This window comes from Dermochelys coriacea, chromosome 19 (genome assembly GCF_009764565.3).
Source record: "Dermochelys coriacea isolate rDerCor1 chromosome 19, rDerCor1.pri.v4, whole genome shotgun sequence".
Lineage (NCBI taxonomy): Eukaryota > Metazoa > Chordata > Testudines > Dermochelyidae > Dermochelys > Dermochelys coriacea.
This window is the reverse complement of record NC_050086.2, coordinates 8853163-8876598: the sequence shown is the minus strand read 5'-3', so window position 1 is coordinate 8876598 and position 23436 is coordinate 8853163. Positions and strand designations below refer to the sequence as shown.

General features: G+C 46.7%; 1 protein-coding gene across 4 annotated transcripts in view; it reads left to right on the top strand.

Moving 5' to 3' along the window:
* The window catches only part of RUNX3 (RUNX family transcription factor 3), a 112838-nt gene extending 89877 nt beyond the window's left edge, over nucleotides 1-22961 (top strand). For 2 of the 4 annotated variants that reach the window (XM_043506050.1, XM_038378019.2), the window contains 2 exons: nucleotides 2366-2530; nucleotides 20552-22961. In XM_043506050.1, coding sequence (XP_043361985.1) covers nucleotides 2366-2530; nucleotides 20552-21075 — 689 coding nt within the window. In that variant the 3' untranslated portion in view covers nucleotides 21076-22961. Of the gene's footprint in view, nucleotides 1-2365; nucleotides 2531-5429; nucleotides 6642-20551 lie in introns of those variants that run through there. The other 2 variants (XM_043506051.1, XM_043506049.1) reach the window with 2 other exon arrangements.
* Nucleotides 22962-23436: the final 475 nt, after the last annotated feature.

The following is a 23436-nucleotide window of genomic DNA, read 5'->3' as shown; positions in this document are numbered from 1 at the left end:
CAAATTTATTTGAGCATAAGCTTTCGTGAGCTACAGCTCACTTCATGCATCCGATGAAGTGAGCTGTAGCTCACAAAAGCTTATGCTCAAATAAATTTGTTAGTCTCTAAGGTGCCACAAGTACTCTTTTTCTTTTTGCGAATACAGACTAACACGGCTGCTACTCTGAAACCAATGCAAGATAGTGAGACAGTGGTCAAAAGATCTGTAAAGGGGAAGTGTGGGAACTACTTTCATTCTACTTGGCTGTAAATTGTAACTTGAGATACTATAATGGTATGTGTGGGGGGAGGAAGGAGCAAATATGGAGCAGTTAATGTGGGGCCTTTAATAGCTGAGTGTGTCCCTTTTTAAAAGCCAACTGAAGTTGCATTTCAGTCCCTGTACATTATGTTATTTGGTTGCATCAGATAACGTGAAGCTGTAATCTGCAGGGAGTCAAAAATCCTCCTCTACTAACTCCTCGTGTTGCCTTCCCCTTTGTTGCCCCTCCTTTGAAACTGGGTTAACGTGTTACCCATCTTTGCTTTGAGATCCTTGGATGACAGGTGCTGCAGATGTGCAAAGTGTTGGTCCATCAGGCAGACTTGTATCAACCCGAGAGCATGCGGAGCAGGGGCCAGCGTCTGCGCTCAGTGACTCCTATGTAAATCTGAAACAACTCTGCTGGTTTCCCTGGAGTCACTCCAGGTGTGCACTGGTGTAACTGAGATTGGAATCTGGCCCAGAGAGAGAGAAGATGTTTCATGTTGACTGACACAGTCCAATGTGAAAACGGTGTGGCAAGTGAATTCCATGCTCCGTTTGCTTCAGGCTGACTGGCATCAATTAAATGATTGTCCCTCTGCACGAGCAGCTTTTGTCTGAGGATCTCAGAGTACTTTACAAGCATTCCTTGCTTGGTGCAGTACCTCAATGAAGCAGGTAAACATTCTTCCCATTTTACAGATGAGAAAACTGAGGCCGAGAGCGGCACAGTGGATGTCCAAGATCGTGCACACAGTGACTGTGTCAAAGCCAGTTCTCCTGACTCCCACTGCTGTGGCTTAGCCATCTCATCTTTCCTTCCTAGTTCTCTGTGAACAGTTTGACTCCTGGGGACTGCAGTGAAATACTCTGTCATTTGTGCAATGAGCAAGCACAATGAAGATATTTTTAAGTCAGCTTGTCCTTTACTTATTTCCCAGGCATGTAGTGACTGTGCGAAGAAATGGCATTTACAATCATTTGCATCTGTTCCCATTTCTTTTCCCAAATGAATTAAGAGCCGTCGTAGGGCCTGGTGACTAGGGCAACATGGAGGGCATCAGGACTCAGGAGAGCTGGCTTCCTGTTCTCACTCTGGCAGTCGGGGAGCTAGGTTTTGCAACCAGGAAGGCTGGGGTGGGGGCTGGTTAAGACACAAGGGGAAATGGGTAGCAGGATCCTGGAGGGTTAGGAGCAGAGCGGGTGAAGGTAGGGCTTGGGGGCTGTAGCAGGGTGGTCACCCGCTTCTGGGAGAGGGCTGAGGCTGCAAGAGGGCTGCTGCTAGGGAAAGCAGCAAGCCTCGGCTGATTGGGGAAACAGCCACAGCTGAGGACACTCCCCAATCAGGGCCCAGCTGGCCTTTATAAGAGGGCAGTGGGCCAGGAGGACACAGTCTTTCCCTAGATGTTGAGAGGGAGGGGCTACCTGGGGCTGGGCTAGGCTGTGGGCCGGGCCCTCCTGCAGCATGGTCCATGTGCGTGTGTTAATGCATGCAGGGTGCACACTGTCTACATTCTGCTGACACCTGTTAGCAGTTTGTTAACGTGCTTTGATCTGGTCCCATTTCAAAAAGGACTAGGTCAAAGCACACTAAGGAACCATGAATGAGTGTCTCAGTGCCCACGGATAGTTATTCTGCACCGCGACAGGCTAGTACGAGATAGCTTATACTCCAACTTGCCACGGATCTGCTGCCCTAGGCAACTGCCTAACTTGTCTGTTCCTAGAGCGGCCTCTGTGTATAATATGCTGGAAAAGGCACCACACATACCACTAAAGGGGGCAGTCACCCCTTCCTCAGTCCCCTATTAGCTCCACCACTGACTGCTGGGTGATCTTGGGCAAGTCACTTCCTCTCCCCCGCCCATGCCTCAGTTTCCCCTCTCACTCTTGCTATTTAGATTGTAAACTCTTTGGGACAGGGACTGTCTCTTACTATGTGTCTGTACAGTGCCTAGCACAACAGGACCTGATCTCAGTTGGGGGCCTCTACATGCTACCGCAATACAAGTAATACGACCAAACTGTAAATTGTTGTACCAGTCTCACTTTTTATTGACAAGGGCTCTCTAGCCAAAAGGTAATTGATTAAATCTCGGATTTTCTCACAATGTTTCAGGGCACAGACAAAAGCTAGAAGACCAAGCCAAGTCCTACACAGACCGCTATAGCGAACTGGAACGTCTGCGCCAGTCAATGAGAGTTACCCCAACAACTCCCAACCCCCGAGGATCCCTGACCACGCCAGGCCACTTTGGGTCACAGACTCAAACTCCAATACAAGGTAACCGGGTTGGGTTCATTAGCACTCACCTGCCTTGACACTTGAGTCCCTTAGGCTGATTTGGATAATGTGTCCCAGATTCTGCCAGGAATCTTCCTTGCGCAGTTCATGAGAGGTGGAATTCTCTCGCTCTTCCCAACCTTGAGCGTCCCAGATGATGTATTAACCCTGCCCCCCGTGTGGGAGGGGCCTAAGGTCCCCATGTGGGAGGGGCTAAACTGCTGTTGGGGAGCTGGCAGGACTGAGAGTTCAAAAAGGAGCCAGCCGGGGTCAAAGGAGGTTGAAACAGGAGGAGATCTCTCTCTCACTGCACCAGCCAAGTCAGAGGGGGGGCGTTCAGATGGGGTGGGGTCTGCACTCCCTCTAGCTCCCCTTTGAATTCTCTCATGATGGGAGGTCACATTAAATGAGAGAAGGCCCCCGTGCTGGGTGCTAAATCCTAGCACTCCATGGGTTTAATTGAGTGTGTTAATTAACAGTTGCGGGAAGAATGCATTTGCCTGCTTAGGCAGTATATCTGTGCAGGAGATCTAGGCATGTACTTTAAACTGAGTAACTTTTTTAACATGAATGCGCCTGTATGTTTAGGCTGTTAAGCATGGACCAGAAAGGGTATATTATACACCACATGATAATCAGAACGGTGTCTTGTCTGCTTGCATTGTGCTTATCCCAAGTCTTCAGACGGACTAACCCAGCAAAAACAACTCCCCACCCAATACACACACACACACACACACAGAGTTTTCTGCAACCATCATTAATGAGAACACAGGCAGACCTCATGGTGTTGGACATGAATTTGAATCCAAGGTGTTTGCAAGTGAAAATGCACAAATCACTACTTATGCCTATAGATAATTAACCTGGAGATGTCAGTGTGTTCATCCAAGCATGCACAGGGTTCGGATTTCATTGCTAGATTGGGCTAAGCATTTGAAAATAGACTGTCCTGCATTGCAGCAACCCATCCCCTGAGACTTGCTTGCTTAATGTTCTAGGTTTTTTTTATCACACCTCTTACTTCTGTGATTTATAATCACATCATTTTCTCCCAGTGGAAATTAAATATAAAGTAATAAAAGGTTGAATGAGAAACAAAATTAAATTTTTAGCTATAATTTTGTTACTTTTTTTCAAAATTCAAATTTTTGGTGAAAAAATTGAAATTTCAAATTTTCTTTTAGTGGGGTAAATTATTAAAAAGTACCTAAATCCCATTTTCAAAAGTGACTTAAGTTTTTAGGCCCAGACTCTAAAAATTAGTTAGGTGCCAAACTCCCTTAGAAACCAATGGGAGTTAGGAGCCTACATATCTTTCAGGATCAGGGCTTTAGGAACTTACGTCATTGACAGTCAGTGAGACTTAGGCGGCTAAGTCACTTAAGCACCTTTGAAAATTATACCCCATCTCCAAAGCAGGTAAATAACTAAAACTAAAATTCAGTGAAAATTTTATTTAGATTCTTTTAATTGAAATTCTAATTTTTTTTGACAAGCTCTCCTTGGAAATTTAATTAAGATTAGTATCACCTATTAAAGGGATGATGCCAACTCGTTTTACAACCATTGTTTAAGTTTTGTTTAGAGGAGGGAAATTTTAGAGACCTCATAGACATCGTACTCTTTCATGATTAAAAAAGATTCACTTTATGCATAAATATGTATTTAAAAAACTGACATGGTTCCCCTGCTGAAAACCTACATAATGGTTTTGGGCAAGTGCCTGAGAATCAGGTAGTGATACTGACTCGAAATCAAAGTGAAACTGGCCAGGATAATTTCACTGAAATGCAAAAGGCCAAGCAACAACAGAAATGGTGAAAAGCAAATTAGGTGTGTAACATTCTTTCCTTTTTGATAATCTAAGATATCAGGAATTTTAAAAAAAATACAGGGGGGCAAATTTTGTGCCCAGTTACACGGGTGTCAATTTGGAGTTACTGCAGTAAAGTTAACAGAGCTACTCTGGATTTACCCCAGTGTAAGCAGGAGCTAAATCTGTTTTATAATGTTTTATCTTGAGAGTGTCCTTTCGACTTAACGCAAACTACAACCAATAATAATTATAAAACCCCTCACAGACACATGTGATTCACAATGATCGTAATTTTTGCCCAGGCCATTAGAACTCAACCCTGCCAAGAATAATATAAGAGTTAACAGGCCTGTAATTTTTCTCATGTCTTGGCACGTTCTTAGGTAACACATATAAGAAGACGATTCGCTCTGAAGTGTAAAGAGATGACACAGGTTGGGAGGGCCAAGGGGGAGATGCTGGAAGCTATCTATGGCATTTAGACAGTTCCCATTGTCGTAGCAGCTCAGAATCTTCAAACTAGCCTCACAACACTGCTGTGTGGTAGGGAAGTGCCATTATTCCTATCGGCTAGATGGGAAACAGGGGCACAGAGAGACTAAATGAGTTGCCCAAGGTCATACAGAGAATCAGTGGCAGAGCCAGCACTTGACCACCCCCCTCCCCCAGGTCTTCCCAGTCCTAGGCAAGCACCCTGACCACTGGGAAATCCTTCTTCTCTGGGATACAGTTTGGCTACCCATGTGTGTCGCTGCAGATTGTCAAGAGGGATTGAGTGAATCTTCTTTTTTGGAACATAAATAGTTAATGGGCGCCTATGTGCTATGGCCCTATTCTGGGCAATGTGGGGCAAGTTCTGTGACTGTCACCAACAAAAGAAAATGGGAACCAGTATGGACTAGAAGAGCAGCATTCAACTGTAATCTGAGTGGGCCTACACACAATCCCCTCGGGTGAGCAATGCCTGCTTGGAGTTGCATAAGGGACTTTTGAGCTGTGACTGTCGCTTGCTCTAGTCACTGGAGGATCAGTGTTCTGGGCCTGCCTGTGTCCGTGCCAATCCTTTTCCTCATTCTCCAGGCCTTGCTCAAACCGAGACAGAACCAGCTCCAGCTTTGGCCATGTGGGAAAACCCTCCCACCCGCCTCCATGTTGCCTGCCACCACCTAGGCATCTGCTCCGGTCTGTAAATTGCATAGAAAACGAACATACTGGTCCAGACCCTACTCTCCAGCTGAGGTTGATGGAGTGACTCTGGAGTTAACGCTGGGGTAATTTAGAGCAGAAGCTGACCCTCTGCACAAGCCTTTCACTGAGGCAGCCCCTGGCGTTTACAAATAGCCTCCCTCTTCCTCCACCCCCCCCCAAAAACCCAATCATCCTGAGGTTAAATCTAAAAATGAAAAACTTCCCAGGAAGAGAAAAACATGATCATTTCTGGTGGGCCGGTGAGGAAGCACATAAGGAAAGTTTGCCCACACCCAAGTTCAGAGCACCTGATTGTCTTCTCACTTATGCCGGTTTCACACCGTTAAATGCCATTCATTTCAATGGGGTCAGTCCTGTGTACACCAGCATTAGTGAGAAGAGAATCAGGCCCTTCATATATCTGCATGCAACTGCAGTTTACTCCTGTTACCATCCCTTATCAGGCCACAGTCTGCTTTCACTTGGCACCAGTGTAAATGCTACTGGAGACAAAGGGGTTGCTCTCGATTTACACCAGAGTAACTAAGATCAGCATCTGGCTCTGCAGTGTGTTAAATAAGCGAGGCAAGATCATCAGCTCTGGTACATAAATCAGCATAGGTCCATTGACTTCAGCAGAGCTGAGTTCATTCTACTGAACTCTATAGAAGATCTGGCCCAATGTTTCTCGAGCAAGCCCTGTGAAATCTGAGGTTTTAAAAACCTGGCTCTCCCATGCACTGTGAAATGCCAAGCTATCATTAGAACAGTTTGAAAATTTTCCCTTATTATGGGGCATGCACAGACACAGCTCCGTGCTGCTAAATTTCCCATCTTTGTTTCTTTTTTCTTTTCTATTTGTCTTAGGTCCTTACCTTGCGGGTTTTGTCTCTTAACTAGAATAGTTGATCAGCCTCCAAAAATTAAACGCTATGTTAAAGGAACATATGTCAGACTCCCTGAGGCTGTTCCGAGGTCATGTTTTTCAGTGAAGGCAGTCTGAATGGTAGCAAATAAATGTGGTACTAGGAAAAAATGTAATTGTCCTAATAGCTGACTAGCTTTCCCCAGGATTCTTTCTTTCTCTCTGTCCAAAATATGGGCCTGGTTACGCTGGCATGGGGGATTCTTCCTGTGATATCAGTATGCTATGCCAGCCCACCGGCTGTGGATGTGTCACCATAGTCAGGAAAAAGGACATCTCAGCACTCGTGCAATCCCTGGCTGCAGGAACAGGTCTTGGGGGCCATCGGCATCTTGGGGAACCAGATCAGTGCAGAATCAGCCCGGGGACTAGGGCATAAACATCCCCCCACCTCCACCTACCCATGCCTTGGGGGCAGCTGAGAACAGGGCATCTTGTTTTTAGAGCAAACCACCCCAAAATGGTGGCTTTTAAAAATAACGATGTGTGTGTGATTAATGGATTTCAAAAACCCAAACTGACGCCCCTTCCAGCAATGGCGTAACACAAGTGGATGGGGCGGTGTGCCTTTACACTGGCAGAATTTGGTTTTCTCATGTGGAATTTTCCTACCTTTTTAGAATTGAGACAAGATGCGTCCTTACTGCAAACTGCCAATCTGACCCAAACACGTACCAAACCTCAAGCGCCCTTCTCCTCGCGCCAAAGACAGTGACAAAGCAAAGTGTGATATGATTTATACACATACTTGCAACATGTTTCCTCTGGCTGCCGTCGGGGCCCCTGGGCTGTAGGGGCTTCATGAATGACTCACTGCCGCATAACTGACATGGGTCTTGCTAGTATCAGTTGTTGCGGGGGTGGGGTGGGGGAAAGGGAGGGAGACTCCTTTGAAAACAAGAAATGTTGTCACCTTCCTGTTGGGTGTTTCAAAATTGTTTCCCTGGGTTGGCTGGCCAGTTGCTGGAGTGAACCCAAATGCGGAAGAACCTGATCCGGCTCTCATCCCATTGTTGCTAATGGGAATCTTTCCGTTGACTATGGTGGGTGTGGGCTCCCGCCGTATGCCAGTGGTATTCCATAGAATGATGGGGCATGATTTTTACAAGCACTGAGCAGCCCCCCCCAGCTCCAGCTGTTGTCAATGGAAGCCACTCAGCACCTGTGAGAATCGGGTCCATGTCACCTAGCACTTGACGTTTAAGAAGGCCAGTAAACCCATCAATCCTTATAAGCAGCCCTGTGAGCTCATTACTATTAATGGCTTGTGCTGGGTGGGAATTCAGGGTAGATAATTAGAGTGGTCCCTTCGAAGCTTGGAATCTATTAATAGCCTTATTTTATAGCTGGGTAAACTTGAGGCATAGAGCAATGTAGCTATTTGCCCAAGGTCACCCAGTAAGTCAGTGCTGGAGCCAGGACTTGAACCCAGGACTCCTGAGTCCCAGGGCTGTGTGTAATCTATAAGGCAATTCTTCCCCAAGACCAGGCTACTGCAGGTAACACAGTGGGATTCGCTTGGTGATGACTTGTAAGCCAAGAAGGTAGCCTGGTTAGAAATGAATCCTGGGCAAGGCCCTGTGTCCAATTGCAGCCCAAGTTACGTAGCAGGGACCCCTGGATTAAGCATCACAACCCCCTGCAACCCCATTCATCCAGTACAATCCCAGCAGGGTCTCCTGTTATTTTTCTGTGTTGCTATTCAGTTCAATTCATTCAATGTGCCCTCCCCACCCCACCCACATTTTCAGGGCCCTGCAGAGTTTGGCATGATGGCCTCGTAGAAGCTTCTAGGAAGAAGGAGGATGTTTTGCCCACTACTGCAGGGGGGCTTCGGGTTTTCAGTCCCCAGGGGAGTCCATTTTGGTGTCCTGGGGACCATGGGACAAGGGAGGCTTTTGGGACATGGCGGACGTGGCTGCATCTCTTCTTCCTTCCCTGGTTTGGGTTGGGAATGGAGGCGAGTTTAAATATCGTGCAGGGGAGTTTGCATTCCTCATGCCCCAGCCCAAAAACTCTCAGGAGCTGCTCCCCCAACACAGGCCAGTGCATCCAACTATAGTTCAGTAGCTTGCCAGTTCTCCTAAAACAGCCAGCAGTGAAATAATTAACAAGGGTGACTTTTAAACAAGCCAAATTAGGGTTCAGAGTCAAGACCCCTCGGAGGATCCTGGGGGTAGCTCACAGAGTTATTGTTTCAAACTGCCCGCAGATTCAGGCAGACAGCAGTAACTAGAAAGGCTCTAGTTGAGAGCGGGGACCCAGTTGTGTGAGGTGCTGTTCAAACACATAAAAGGAGACAGCCCTCAGCTGGAAGCGTTCACAGTATAGTGTAAAGACAAGGTTCGTCAGGGAGTGCGAATATCACGCCTGCAGCAGGGCGTGTGATGATACCAGTCAGAGGGACATGTGGTAATAGAGACTACCTGTGTGCACAAATAGGATGCTTTTTAAGCATCCAAAATAAATATGAAATGTAAGTCACCTTTCTTGCAAATCCCCTGGAAAGGACCAGGGAGACGCGGGTCTCTGCTACATTAGAAAAATTGCACTGGTTTAATTAAATTGATCTAGTTAGAAGCAGTGCAGCACCTTGTGTAAATGCACTTCAACTAGTTTAGCCCCAGTTTAAATTGGTTTGGCTCATTTGGGTAATTTGCAAACCTAACTTTGCTGGCTATCATCCATTGACTTCAATGGAAAGAGGGTGAAGCCCATGCTGAGAGTCCCGCTCTTGGTGCAGCTACATTAGGGGTTCACACCGGGTTGATTTTAGATCGATTTAGTTAAACCCAGCACAATTTGTCAAGTACAGATTAGGCCACAGAAGAATGCTTTACCATATTCACTTAAAGAAAATCTTCCTTCCCCCTCTTTTTATGTTTGTAAAGTACTGTATTACTTTTAATAGGTCTCGTGGAATAGCCTGCTAGTATCCCAGTGTTTCAGGCTTGGTCTACATTTCAAAATTAGGTTGACCTAGCTACATTGCTCAGGGCTATGAAAAATGTTGCATCCTGAATGGTGTGATGTGGTCAACCTAACCCTCTCACTGCCCCAAGTGTAGAGGGGCTAGGTCAATTGGCAAATTCTTCCATTGACCTAGCTCCTGCTTCTCAGAAAGCTGGATTAACTACAGTGATGGAAAACCTCCTTCTGGCAAGGTAACAAGTGTCTACATTACGGCCCTGCATCATCACAGCTGCCGGGCCATAGCTGGGCCATTGTAATGACTGTAGTGTAGACCCGGCCTCAGAAACGCAACGTGGCTGTTCTAAGGTTAAATTCTAAATTATAGACCTAGCCAATACTTTTCATTTCTGCTCCCTCATCCTCCAGGAGCCCATCCAGATTGACTTATAGTCGCTTTAAAATAGCTGTTTCTTAATGATTAAAAACCTTGTACCCTGGGCAGCTACTAAATTGTTTCCAAAGGAAGTTAGGCAAACATTAGTGGGAAGAAAATAAAATGTGGGCTATAACTTTTGCCTCAAAGGAAGGAACATACCAAGATGGGTTTCCTGCCTTCTTTCTATCTCTGAGTATTCCTCTGTCTTTAAATTGCTCTTCTGAGCCAGTGAATTAGATTTGCACGTTGGACAATACTCCTTGAAATGAATTGAGTTTAGAATGTTTAAAGATGGATTATAACCTAGTAAAGAAATGCAGCATCATGATGAGACACAATAATAGCACTTAAAGCACTTTATTTCATAAAGAGTATGCAGAGGAATCACTCACCTACCACTGATGTGCAGCCACCACTGGATTAGAGCATGGCAGCTGTTTACCAGCAACAATTTATGAAGTGAAACAAAACACCCTCTTCGTTTGCAGCTGCATAAGATAGAATGTAACTAGCCTACCTGCAATTTGGCATCGGGTTAACAGCTCTTCTCTTGCAGGTGGGTTGTGGGATCTTTAGTGGTCAGGATCTTGGTTTTCCTTCAGTCCACACTGACTTAGCTCTTGATGCTTCACTGACATCGTCTAGAACATACCCCCCCGGAAGAAGATTGTACAGTCGGTAGGTCTCTGCCTCATTGCACAGGTCTGTGCTACTGTGTTCTGATGCAGGTTTGGGGCCATAGAGCAAACTGAGTTCTGCCTACTGAATTACCATGGCGTTCCTTAAGGAGTCTCCCCTCTCCAAGTTTTGACCTGACACACTGTCATGAGGTAAAAAGAAAAGGAGTACTTGTGGCACCTTAGAGACTAACAAATTTATTTGAGCATAAGCTTTCGTGAACTACAGCTCACTTCATCGGATGCATCCTTTTCTTTTTGCGAATACAGACTAACACAGCTGCTACTCTGAAACCTGTCATGAGGCTGCAGGCTGTCAATCTCACCGAATACCAGCCAGTCAGGGCTTTTGCTGCTCTTTGCAATACAGGTGCATAGTGAAATGTGGACTAGAATGCTGCTAGCCTAGGCCCAGATTCACAAAGATACCTGGGTACCTCACTCCCATGGGAGATCCATGGGAGTGAGGCACCTAAATAGCTTTGGGAATGTGAGCTCCAGTGCCCAGCAAAGCTGAGGTGTGTCAATTTAAGGACCTGGGAACAAAGAAGCCGGTTTGGGTGGATTTTGGTGAGTAGATCGGAGGGCTCTGTATGTGTTCATATAGCTCTAAATTTCAAGACATTTACAAAAACAGAAGGTTTCAAGTCATAAATGTTCTTTACACGCTCGAGCAAGTGCCCCTGAGATGCTCAGATAAGCTGTATGGTATTTCAGACACAGCAGAGGAAGTAATCACATGTAGTTCATGAGTTAGTTATATCAGATACAGAACAACCGCTTTGCTGGTTGTTGCAACGGACGCTGTTCACACCTTGGCTTTTCAGTGCCCCGAAATAAACTCTGTTCTGTTTTCTTTCCAGAAACATTCACCATTTTTTTTCTCACCTTCTTTGTTGACTCTGACTTGAAAGTAAATGCACTCACTCATAGATGTGAGAGATGACAAGTAACCATGAGAATGGGCATTTAAGGAAGGGTTTGGACTCCTCTCTAGAAAGCAGGAGGATTTGATATTCTAGAGAGCAACTGTCTCGCTCTGTGGACCACCTACTGCCCCTACTCCCAGGTGGACCAGCCATTAGAAGTACAAAAGAGCAGGGAGAGAAGAATGTTGGAAGACAATTTAGATACAAGGAGAACAAAAACTAGAAGGGACGGGGGGAAAAGAATCAGAGGCACAGAGAGATATAGAGACACAGTTTTCTCCCCCACCGCTCTCTGTCTTTGACACACACACATTATATACAGAAGTGTAAAATATCATTTGTGTTTACATTGTCATCAATCATCATGCCATATGGCAGGAAAGTAGATTTTTTTTTCCCCCTGGGCTGGATTTTTCATGTCAATTTTGCAAGGCATGTACATACACACATCACACAGCTATAGACAAACTGAAAAAATCTTTTTAAAACATTATCAAGTGTTCCATTTACTCTCTCGCTCTATATATGTATCAGCTGTGTTGTGTATGTGTGAAAACAGAACGTGTATGTGTGTGCCTATAAACACACACACACATATACAGTGCTTTGCTGCTGACTTACTTGGGGAAGACATGTTATCTGTCTGTGCCTCAGTTTCTCCATCTATAAAATGAGGCTTATGACACTTTACGGCGGGCAAAATTTTCAAAAGCACCAAAGGGTGGGATTCACAAAAGTATTGCAGTACTTAACGCCCACTGTTTCAGTGGGAGTTAGACACTTAAAGACCCTTGTGACTGCCACTCTCCATGCCTAATTCACGCTTGAAAATGGAACTTGGGCATCTAAATCACTTCCTTGCGAAGTTGACAGTTTTACCCAGTAACTGTGTGAAGCACTTTTGATGATGGGCAGTGCAAAGCATCGCTGCTTTCCCACTGGCTATTAGCCTTCACGGTAAGACGTGTTTCCTAGTTTTCAGCCTACATTATCCTCTGCCCCCTTTCCTCCTCTGTACGCTGATATTATTTATACTCCAGGGACTTCCCATGGCCCCCAAATAAATCCATCCTCCTTGTAACCTAAACCAGTCACCTATTCATCAGTGGATCCCCTGTTCCCACCCTCTCCTCCCCCCCCCCCGGCCCATGTGCCTTGAACTATGGCTACACTTCAGTCCGAGGTGTGACTGGAGCATGTGCAGATGTCCCCGAGCTCGCTAACGCCAAGAACAATGACAGGGAAACCGCGTGGGTATGTACTTGAGTGGCTAGCCAGTGCTGCTGCGACCCAAGCTCCTGTGGCTTCACCGCACCGCAATTCACTGTTGTTATCGGCTCTTGCTACTTCCAAGCCAGCGCAGGTATCGCGATGCGTGCTGTAGGCCCCAGTGGAGGCTGGACCCCCATTCCCCAGAATGTTCCTGCTCGGCAGGGGATCAGGTCCAGTGAAATGGTGCAGGGCCCGAAAGGCAACGAGGCTCAGCTTTGCGTTGCCCAGCCCTCCTGGGACAGCTAGCAGTCTTCGGCGAGGAGGCAGAACTTTATTCCCCGCGCCAGAGACGCGCCTCCCTCCTGCTGCATGACACAAAGCGTCCCCATGTTGGCGCCTCGTGAGCCAGCAGCTCCCGCTGCTGACCCACTCGGGCTTTGCTGCCAGTAATAAGCAGGCATTTGTACAGCGCTTGTCCTTTATCTCCTCAATGCCAGAAAAGGCCTATATGGGCTCCCAAGCTGGTGGGACACTGAAGCCACTCTGTCACTTGGGCTCAGCTGCTTTAGCTGGAAAAGAGCAACATGGCTTTGAAAGCTGGTTTGTCTGAAGCGTGGCAAAAGCAGGGGGGAAAGGGGGTTTTAAGATGTGCATTTTGCACTGGCACAAAATAGGGTGTATTGCTGGCCTGCTCCTTCACACCATCCCGATGCCAGAACGAGCCCAACTACAAGACAGTGACATTAGCAATCAGGGCTTTGACCTCTCCATGGCTTTTATTTAATACACATTCCACGCTTCCCCAATCTCCCATCCAAAACACTGACATTTCCGCTGGGCGATTGGGTCAGATTTTGGAGTAGTTGGGCACTCGAGTCAATCTTACAATGGTTAAATTCTTACATCTAAATGGGCTTATTCAGTTAGTGCAGCAGCTGGTGTGATTTCGAGAAGAAAATAAACATTTCCTTCAAATATTTTGATTGGCAACTGGACAGCTGAAATACTCAAGCTCAAATTGCCAGGGTCTAAAAAGCGAAGGGGCTGGACAGCTATAAACTAAGTCAAGCCATCGTAAATTTGCAGATGCAAAGCGTTGCAGATGCGTGTGTTGGATGCAGTGGAGTGTGTGTTTGTGTGAGAGAGAGAGAGAGAGAGAGAGAGTATAAAAAGCAGCTCTGATTTCAAACGGAGTGAAGGGCTGGTGAGGAGAGTGTAGATACAAGGTACTAACTCCGACTTTCCTAGCATGCGCTGAGTCGGTTGTGCAAATGTATATTCACTCTAGATTGCCCCTTGATCACTTGTTTAATGTGACAGAAGGTTCCTTTGCTGTTACAAGAAGTGGTTGTGGAACACATTAATACAGCTGTTTTATTTGGAACTTGTCAAGTCTGTTATGATTCAGAACATCAGGGTTGACTCTTCTGAGAGCAGCAGTAGGAGACTAGGAACTCGGGCAAGATGAACATCCTTCCAAATTTCATTAGAGGACAATGATGCCCAGCAAATATGTAGGGAAAATTTTAGCTTAGTGATGCATTCCAGTTAATCATTTGCGAATTAATTGTGCTTATTACTTGTGTAAAACTTCAGGCTCTGTTGTTTGGTTTGTTTTTGTGGGATAGAGTTGGCTGAATGCTGCAGAAACACAGGTTCACCATTATACGTATGACAGCGGGGCCTAGAGCCCGCAACTGAAAGCAGGGTCCCATTGTGCTAGGCGCTGTATGTACACATACTTAGAGATAGTTCCCACCACACAGAGCTCACAGTCTAAACAGATGAGCCTGACCCTGGATGGGGGAAATAAAATATTATTAGTATCTCCATTTTATGCGGGACACTGAGGCAGAGGGAGACTAAATAACGTGTTCACAGTGGCACAGAGAGGCTGTAGCAGAGTTGGGAAGTGAATCCAGAGCTCCTGGAAGGTGTCTTTGCCACAAGACCATCTTTTGTCTCCACTTGCAACCTGTGTGTCGTTGTCTAAAAGTGTCCGGAATGGGGTCTGTGTGCACCACTGCCCTCTAGTGGACAGAATGTCAGCTCTCGTCCGGGTGTTGATCACTTTGCAGTGGTATTGCCATCTGATGGGCGCCGCTTGGAAAAGAGGCCTGACATAAAAGCGACTATTGCTTCACAAAGAGACGTTCACCCAGCATGGGAGAGCTGCAGGTTTTGTAGCCGAGGGTCCTTTGATCAAGTCCAAGTGGGGCCAGATTCTAGTGTCCAATGTGAAAATAGGAACACTCTCCCCACAGTGGCCCTGACATGCACCCCAACATCGCATTAGTTGGTGGCTGAGTGCCGCTTGGCACAGTCCACAGAGTGGCCTGTGCAAAGCAGGTCTGGTGCCAAACGCTGCAACGTGGGAAGAGCATCTAGGCACAGGCCTGATTCAGTCTCAGAGTGGGCTCTGGGTGCTAGCCACGGGGCTGTCTAGCCACATGACGCATGCCAGGCTTACGGGATGACTCTTACCTTGGCTAACACACCACAGCTTGAACAGGAGCCTGCCAGAACGAAAGGCAAGAGCTGCTGCATCTAGCGCACCAGAGACAAGGTTCCCTAAGCAGGGGCCGGAACATAGCAGCTCATATTATCTGTGGGAGTGGCACAGTGGGGCAACCTGTAGCATGCAGTCACTGGTGTGTTACACCTGCATTGCTTTAGCTTCACTAGACCAGCCCCACTTCTGTCCAGCCCATGTCTCATTATGTTGCTAGGGGCTGTCACTCATTCAGCAGCTGCAGTTTTGACAGCCTGGGGCAGGGTTTGGCTATCACGGTGGGGCAGTGGGTTGCAGGCAATATAGACACATGTCCCTTACTCAATTACCCCTTAGTGTGTCTCTTGGTGAGGGACAAAAAGCTTCAATCGGTAAGGCCTGGCGGGTAATGCCTTTTCCCTCAGAAAACCTGCGCTTAAAGCCCAGGGTTTGTATTAACTCCTTGTTGGAATGATTGCTATCACAGCCGTAAAGGCCTGATGATACCTAGTTGTACACATGGCTGTGCAAAGCAGTGCCTTGCCCGGTCCAGGAGTGCAGGCAGCAGGTGCCCAAGCAGTCAGGGATATTCCTTGGGAGTGCTAATCCGCGGCACACCCATTCTGATCCCTGGGAGGTTGTTATACAACCCAACAGTGGCTATAAACAGAGCTAACACTAGTATTCAGCACACTAAGAAACATTTTCCCATCCCTACGGCCTGTCAACCTCCCCCATCTGCCCTGTTTGGGCAGGATCTGCCCTAAGGCTATTTCCCACTTTCCAGTTGGCTGGTGGTGTAAAGTGTCTACAGCTCCAGGATGGCGCCATTTCTCCCCCTTTGTGTTAGAAAGGTGGGGGGGATGGGGGGGAGTGGGGAATCGGAACACAAAGAATGCCATTATACAGGGAGGTGGTGTGTTGTTCCGTGGCCACTGTTTGGATTTTCCTGGCAGGACAACGCCCCCAGAGATGAAGGATGAGAATTAAAAAGCAAACAATCAAGGCTAGTTTTACTGCTGCTCTGTAAAAGCTGAAACCTTCTTCCGGATAAGATGTTAAACCCAGGTTCTGACCACAGTTTGCAAGCATGGTGTTAGCACAGGTCTCCTGGCAAAATTCCAGCTTGGGGAGTTAGGTCCAGCCCTCCTGTTCCTTCCATAGTTTCAGATGGCTAAGATATTCGTCTTCACTTCCTGCCTTAAACCACTCTGCATTGTGGCACGCCAGCACTGAGGTGGCTGTATTTCGGTGGTCAGAGGTGTATAGATATAGACTATTGTCTAAGAGGCGTAGGTGTGTTGCAGCGAGCCTGCAAAGTGTACACTGTAGTTTAAGTTGAGTCAAGATGAGACTCATACCACTACTTAACATGCAAGGACTCAATGCTAATGAGCATGCATTATGTACAGGGGGCAGCATACTGATTCAGATTCAGCCCTGGTTTAATTCCATTGCATCTGGTTCATTATCTCTGTGTCACTGGCTTGTTCTGAGGTGTAAGAGCTGACACCTGGAAAGCTAGCAGTATTTGCATGCCATAGAAGGAGTTTCCATAGACCTCTCTATGGGGGAGGGATAGCTCAGTGGTTTGAGCAATGGCCTGCTTAAACCCAGGGTTGTGAGTTCAATCCTTGAGGAGGCCACTTAGGGTTCTGGCCCAAAATTGTGGATTGGTCCTGATTGAGTAGGGGGTTGGACTAGATAACCACCTGAGGTCCCTTCCAACCCTCATATTTTACCCATGTCCTTTTCCATAGAGCTCTCTGCACAGGGCCTTTAATTAACACTTTGGTACTGTTGCATCTAAATAGTAGCAAGTGTGGATTCCCAAGTGGTGCAAGTACAGACCAATAAATAGTTGGTCTGTAAAATAATAAAAATAACCCCCTTTTGAGTATATTATAGAGGCAAAGGGAAATGTGCCCTGAGAACTTATCTTTTATTTCAATTTGTTTTTTATGGAATGTTATGTATAGGTATATGAAATATAATGAAGGAAAGTAATTCCCTCTTGGCTCAGCTGGTACGTCTGCTCACCATTTAAAGTGAGATAGTCATCATCTATATTGGACGATCTGGTGAAGCTGAATTCCCAGGGATGGCCTAACCCTGGGGGAAATGTAGCAAATTTGGAGGCTGCTTCCCTGAGAAGAGTCCAGAGATTACAAATGAAATTGCATATGCAGGAAGTGATGGGGGGGGAGGGCCCATGGGCTGTGATGCAATAGGTGATGCTCTTCCCCTTATCACGGAACAGCTCTGTTCCCTTTATGCAGCTGTACCTTTACCTTGTGTTGGGAACTTATCAGGTGTCAAAAGCTAAGCAGGTCTAGACAGTCCAATGCTCAAATGGGAGATCTCCAAGCAACACCTAGGCAGTCAGGAAGGGCTGTGAGTGCGTCACTTCTCTTTTGTGGATTCATGGCTTCCTGGGAGGATATTGTGCTGCCAGAGGTCCTGCCTTTAGGATGAGATGTAAAGTGAAGGTCCTTCGGTCATTTGCAATGGTTAACAATCGCACAGTGCCTTTCCCAGTAGCATAAGGGTGTTAGCCGGGAGATACTGGACAAATTCCAGCATGAGTAATTCCATTCTCCCTGCCCTAAGATTCCCCCCGCCCCCCGCATTCACGGTTGGACAGGGCCCTCTTCTTCACTTCCTGTCCCAAACTGCTGAGTAACATTGCTGGGCTGTATTTTGGTGGTGGATGGTCTGGATGGATTTTGTTCTGCTTTACAATATATACATATAATTTGTAAAGCATTTTGGGTTGAAAAAGCACTCTCTAGGTTGGGCTTTATTTATTGGCCTCACATTTAAGAAAAAGGCAGTGTACCTACACTGCACCTCACATCCACCCCTGGGTAGCCTAATCTATCTGCTCCCCTTTAAAATAAGTCTCCACTCTACCTGCTTGCAAGGATCTCATTGTTATAATTCTGCTTCTGATCTAAAGCTACAGGCCAGCTCTGATTGTGGTCTGTAGCTTTAGACCAGCTACTTAGACCAGTGTAAATCAGGAGTTAAGCCATAAAAGTCAATTGAATCACACTTGTGTAAAGAAGATCAGAAACGTAGCTTCTAACTGTATTATTTCCCTCCTCCTAATCCATTGACATGTCATTCTTTGGCACTCAGGAAGCTCATATATTAGGGATACTGTGCAACCTACAAAGTGCCCTCTGTATAGACATGTATGGAGAAGGATCCCATCGCTTGTATTTTGTCATTACAGAAAAAAACTACAGTAAAAAAACGACAGTATTCTGGTCTAGAGATTGATAAAGAGCAGCCAGGGTTGACCCTATGGGCCAGATTCAGAGCTGGTGTAAGGGGGTGCCACTCCATTGAAAGCAATGATGTTTGCCAGCCTGTGGCTGGGGCTGGGACTCTAAGGACATGTTGCATGGAGACCGTGGGTCTGAGGAGAGCCACTTTCCACGGTAGGCTCCCGCGAAGGTGGAGTTTGGAATGGGGCTGAGGGAAGTCCCTTTCTTGTACCTCCTTTGGCCAGCTCCATTCTCCTGTTGCTGCTGCTCGGTTAGAACAGGAATAGTTCAAGGTCCCAGAAGTGGAGATGCTGGGAAGACGTCTTGCCCACTCTCTGACGCGCCCGCAGGGGCTGTGAAGTTGTAACTGGCCCAGCAGCAGCTTTCACTGTTGTGGCAAGAACCATGAGGCTAACTCTTGCCCTCCCCACGCAATGAACTGCAAGCGGGTCAACCCAGGGTGGGCAACACTCGGCCCTTGAGCGTGTGGGCTTTGCAGTGACTCAAACCACCTCGGCTCATCTTTGCTTTGTAGCAGGTCCCCCAAGCCCACAGATGTGCTGGAATCCAGGGGGAGAGGCCACAGATCTTAAGGCAGCCGCCGAAGTCTGGCACATTTATGAGAAGGACCAGTGCTCCCCTGGGAACCATGCCGTCTTGGACTCCCTTTCCTAGCTTGGTCTGCCTGGGAAATCCTTTGGGTTTGCAGTGGTGGACGATCTCTTTGACCTCCCCCCAAACAGACGGGGCTGCCCCAATGTCTGAGGGAATTAGAGGGGGACACCACTTTATATCTGCCCCGCCATCGGATTTTTGGCCAGAAGGACCAAGTTTTCCACTCTTTTTAGATCCCCTCAGAGGCAAAAAGCAGCAGGGATATGGTGGCTCAGCCTGGGAGCTTTCAGCTGTGTGTTTATCAGCTCCATCCCCTGATGCTATCAGCATGAACAGGCCACCCACACAAAGGCTTAACGACCTGGCCTAGACTCCGGCTTTCCCTCCCTGGCTCTGTTTGTGCGTGTGTGTACACCAAGGGGGCCTGACCAACTGGCTCAGGGACTGGCTGTCTGGGGCCCTGTCCCGGTTTATTTGCTACACAGCCCACGCAATGGCTAAACAATTTTTTTGTGTTTACAGCTTTTTTTTTTCTGCTGAAAACGGATAAACCGCTAGAGAAATAAGCTTATCCCCGTTCTTTCATGGATAAGAAACAACAGCTTTCAGGGAAGGAAACCGGACTGGCCTAAACAAATGACTTTTTGTAGCTTCCACAACATCCCCTTAACTGCAGATTTAGGACGTGCCTCTTACTGTGAATTTTATTTCTTATGCTGGAGACACAAGGACAACTGCACCAACACCAGGCTGTGTACCATGCTGTAGAGTACCATACAGTGCTGTGCAGAGTATACAAGCAAAGATACCTCACCCTCCCCATCAGTAGAATTCAAAGAGCTTTTACCAAGCACATTGTCCCCATTTTATAGATAGGGAAACTGAGGCACAGGGAGCTGAAGTAACTTGCACATGATCACTCAGCAGACCAGTGGCAGAGGCAGGCATAGAACCCAGGTTTCCTAAGCCCCTGTCCAGTGCTCTAGCTACTAGGCAAAACGACTTTGTTACGCAATTGCTGATTTGTGTTAGATCCCTACTTTGTGTTTTGTTGTTCACACTCCTAAATTGTTTATTTATGAGGCATAGGTTAGAATTTCTTCTGTTTCACGGACTGATTTGAGTAAAGGCTGCAATCCTCTCGCCATCGAGAAAGGATAACGACAGACCTAATGCTGGTTACAAGGGCTGGTCTGCACCCAATTTTCATATCACTTTTGTACCCAGTTTAGAAACCAATACAGTTAAGTCAGTGCAGTCCCTTAAGTGTGGATGCAATCCCTTTATGGAGTCAATGCAGTCCCATGGTGTGGATGTAGTTCTATCTGTATAAAGGTGTTCAGATCAGTGTGGCTTTTTTCCTGTTGCAGAGGCAGGAATAGACCTGTGGACTTGTTGCTCACAGGACCCTGTTTGGACAAATCACTCACTCTCCCATTAAGCATCAGCCCCAAGTACACCCTAAAGCTGCGCCCGTCAGCTCTGGTCTTTGTTTTCCAGCAGGAAAAGCCTAACCAGCCAATGTTCTTTTTTCTTGCAAATAGGCACGTCGGATCTGAGCCCCTTCTCCGACCCACGTCAGTTTGATCGCTCCTTTCCCACACTGCCGACCCTGACCGAGACCAGGTTTTCCGATCCCCGGATGCATTACCCCGGCGCAATGTCAGCGGCCTTCCCTTACCCCCCGACGCCCTCAGCCTCAGGGATCAGTGGCATCAGCATGACCAGCATGCCCACCACGACCCGCTTCCACCACACCTACCTTCCGCCACCCTACCCTGGCTCCACCCAGAACCAAAGTGGACCCTTCCAAACCAACCCTTCCCCTTACCATTTGTACTACGGTACGTCGTCCGGATCATACCAATTCTCCATGGTGGCGGGGGGTGAGCGCTCACCCACAAGGATGCTGTCCTCCTGCACGAGTGCCTCAGCGGGCAACAACTTAATGAATCCCAACCTTGCCAATCAGAATGATGGCGTTGATGCGGATGGTAGCCACAGTAACTCGCCTACAGCCATGACGACTACCGGGAGGATGGATGAATCTGTCTGGAGACCCTACTAGGAAGGACTCAAGGAGGCACGTGTAACTTGAACCGAATAAAACGCCCATCAATGTGTTACTCCTGTCAATCGCAAATAGATCAAAATGAGGCCTAGCACAGGACATCTCCCAATCTGAAGGCAAATCAGGATCCTTCCCTCACCAATATAGGTAATTGGCAAACAAAGACCGACCAGAGCTATATACAGTTCAAAACACACGTCCACAAGGCTTGAATTGGTCACTCAGTAAGGTTCCTTTGGTCACTTTGAAATGGGTGGATTGTATATAGGAGTGTGTGGAATCAGATGTTTGTTAATTGCCCAGCTGTGGCTATGTCCAGAATGCCTTTCCATCATCTCGCTCTTAACCAAAAAAAACCCCTATCCTCCTGCAGAATCATAAGTATTAGAGAAAATTTTAAAAAGGCCCCAGAAATCAGCCAATCCATCTCTCTGCAAATGCAGGAAGAATGAACTAAGAAGCCTTAGCCACTCGCCCCCTCCGAAAAGGGCCTTTAACCACCAAACAAACCAGAGCTGCCCGCATCAGCTGAGACGCGAGTCTTGTTTACAGCAAAACAGGTGTGACTGGCTCTCACTGACGCAGTTAAGGCTCTGAAGAATATTGCTAGCGAGTGAGCAGGTATCAGCCATGTGAACAAGTGCTGTGATATGATTTTGAAAGTGGTTGTGTTGTGATTTTTGTTTGTTTGTTTGTTTGTTTTTAACAGTAACATGGCTGATCCCACGCTTGACGACCTCCCCAATCCCCTTCCCATATGTTTACATGAGATGTAATTTTTTAACACAATGTGTTTTCCTTTTGTCCTGACTTGGACGTTAATTTCTTGCTACTTCTAGTTAGTCTCGATGGTTGCGTCCAAGACGAAGAATGCGTTTGGGACAATCCAGTGTGTGAGGTGCACTTACAAACATGTTTGCTGCAAAGAGGACTTGGAAGCCTTTGGAATAATATGAAATCCAGCGTAGCAGCTTCTCCTCTCTCATTTCCAAGTGGCACACAGGCAGCTGTGGCAATACTTAGTATTTATTTTATGATTCCCTTCCATTTTTACACCTAGAGTGGCTCTACACACCATGCATTTGTGCTTAAAGAAAGGAGATTGTCAGCTGTTTCTTAAAGTACTGACTGAGATTTGAATGACCCCTCAATTTTAAATAAAATGTAACCCCCTGGCTTTATTTTAGACAAATGAAATCATAATATATAGCACTTCTCATCTCAAAGTGTTTAGCCTAATTATGCCTCATATCACAACCCCTGTGGTGATTTAGGGCACTATTATTATCCCCATTTTACAGACAGGTAAATTGAGGTAGAGGGATTTGTCAAAGGCCACATACAGTGGCACTCCTGACCCATGCTTACCACTGGTAATAGAGCAGCAGCTAGAGGCCTCAGCTGAGATTACGGCCCATCATGCTGAGTGCTGCACAGACACATAGTGACCATCCTCCACAGTGATCTTACAACTGAAATAGACAACGCGTAGGGAAGTAAACGGGCATCACACAGTAGCTCTGTGGCAGAGTCTGGGCTAGAAGCCAGCATTCCTGGGTCCTTGAGATCTCCCTAGACCACACTGCCCCTCCACATTGCTAGCTGACATAAATTAGTTCCCTGTGCTTCAAACAGGAATTAGGGCCTGGTCCTAACATAACCTTACTCACACAAGTTGTTCCATTGAAGACGATGAGACGACTCTTATGAATAAAGTACGTTTGCCTGTATAACAGTTTGCCACTTCAGCTTGCAGCTGGGTTGTAAGAGCTACCACTCTAGGTCACTGAATGTAGCACACCAGTGGCAGGGATGGGAACAGAACCCAGGACTTGTGTGTCGCAATAGCTACTTTAAGCAGAGGGGGGTCCTACTTCTGTGTTGCAGTGAACCGTGTCTACCCATGCAAAATGGATACAAAATGCTACTAAAGTGGAAGCATTTTCCCTCCACTTTGCACGAGGTGTAAATGACTGCACACGGCGAAGGGCGATTGAGAGTCCGGGCTTAGAATTAGATTCCCAGTCCTATTAAATAGGAAAACCCCGTGGGAGTTAGGTGCTTCAGTATCTTTCAAGATGTGAACTAGAGGTCTCCTGTAGTTGTGTAGCCACTTCAGAGGAGATGCATTAATAATAATGCTGAAGCATAGTTCTAAATTAATAATAACCCTATGAGTATTTAACAAAGCACGTGGCTGGTGGTAAGCATCCCTCCGACAGGGTGATGTAGAACAAGCCAAGAGTTGCTCCTTTTTTTCTCTTAACCGATTATGAAACTACTACTAATCAGTGTTTTTTTTTAAATTATCATGAGAATTATTTGGCATCTGTTGCTTATGTTTGAGTGAGTTAAGGT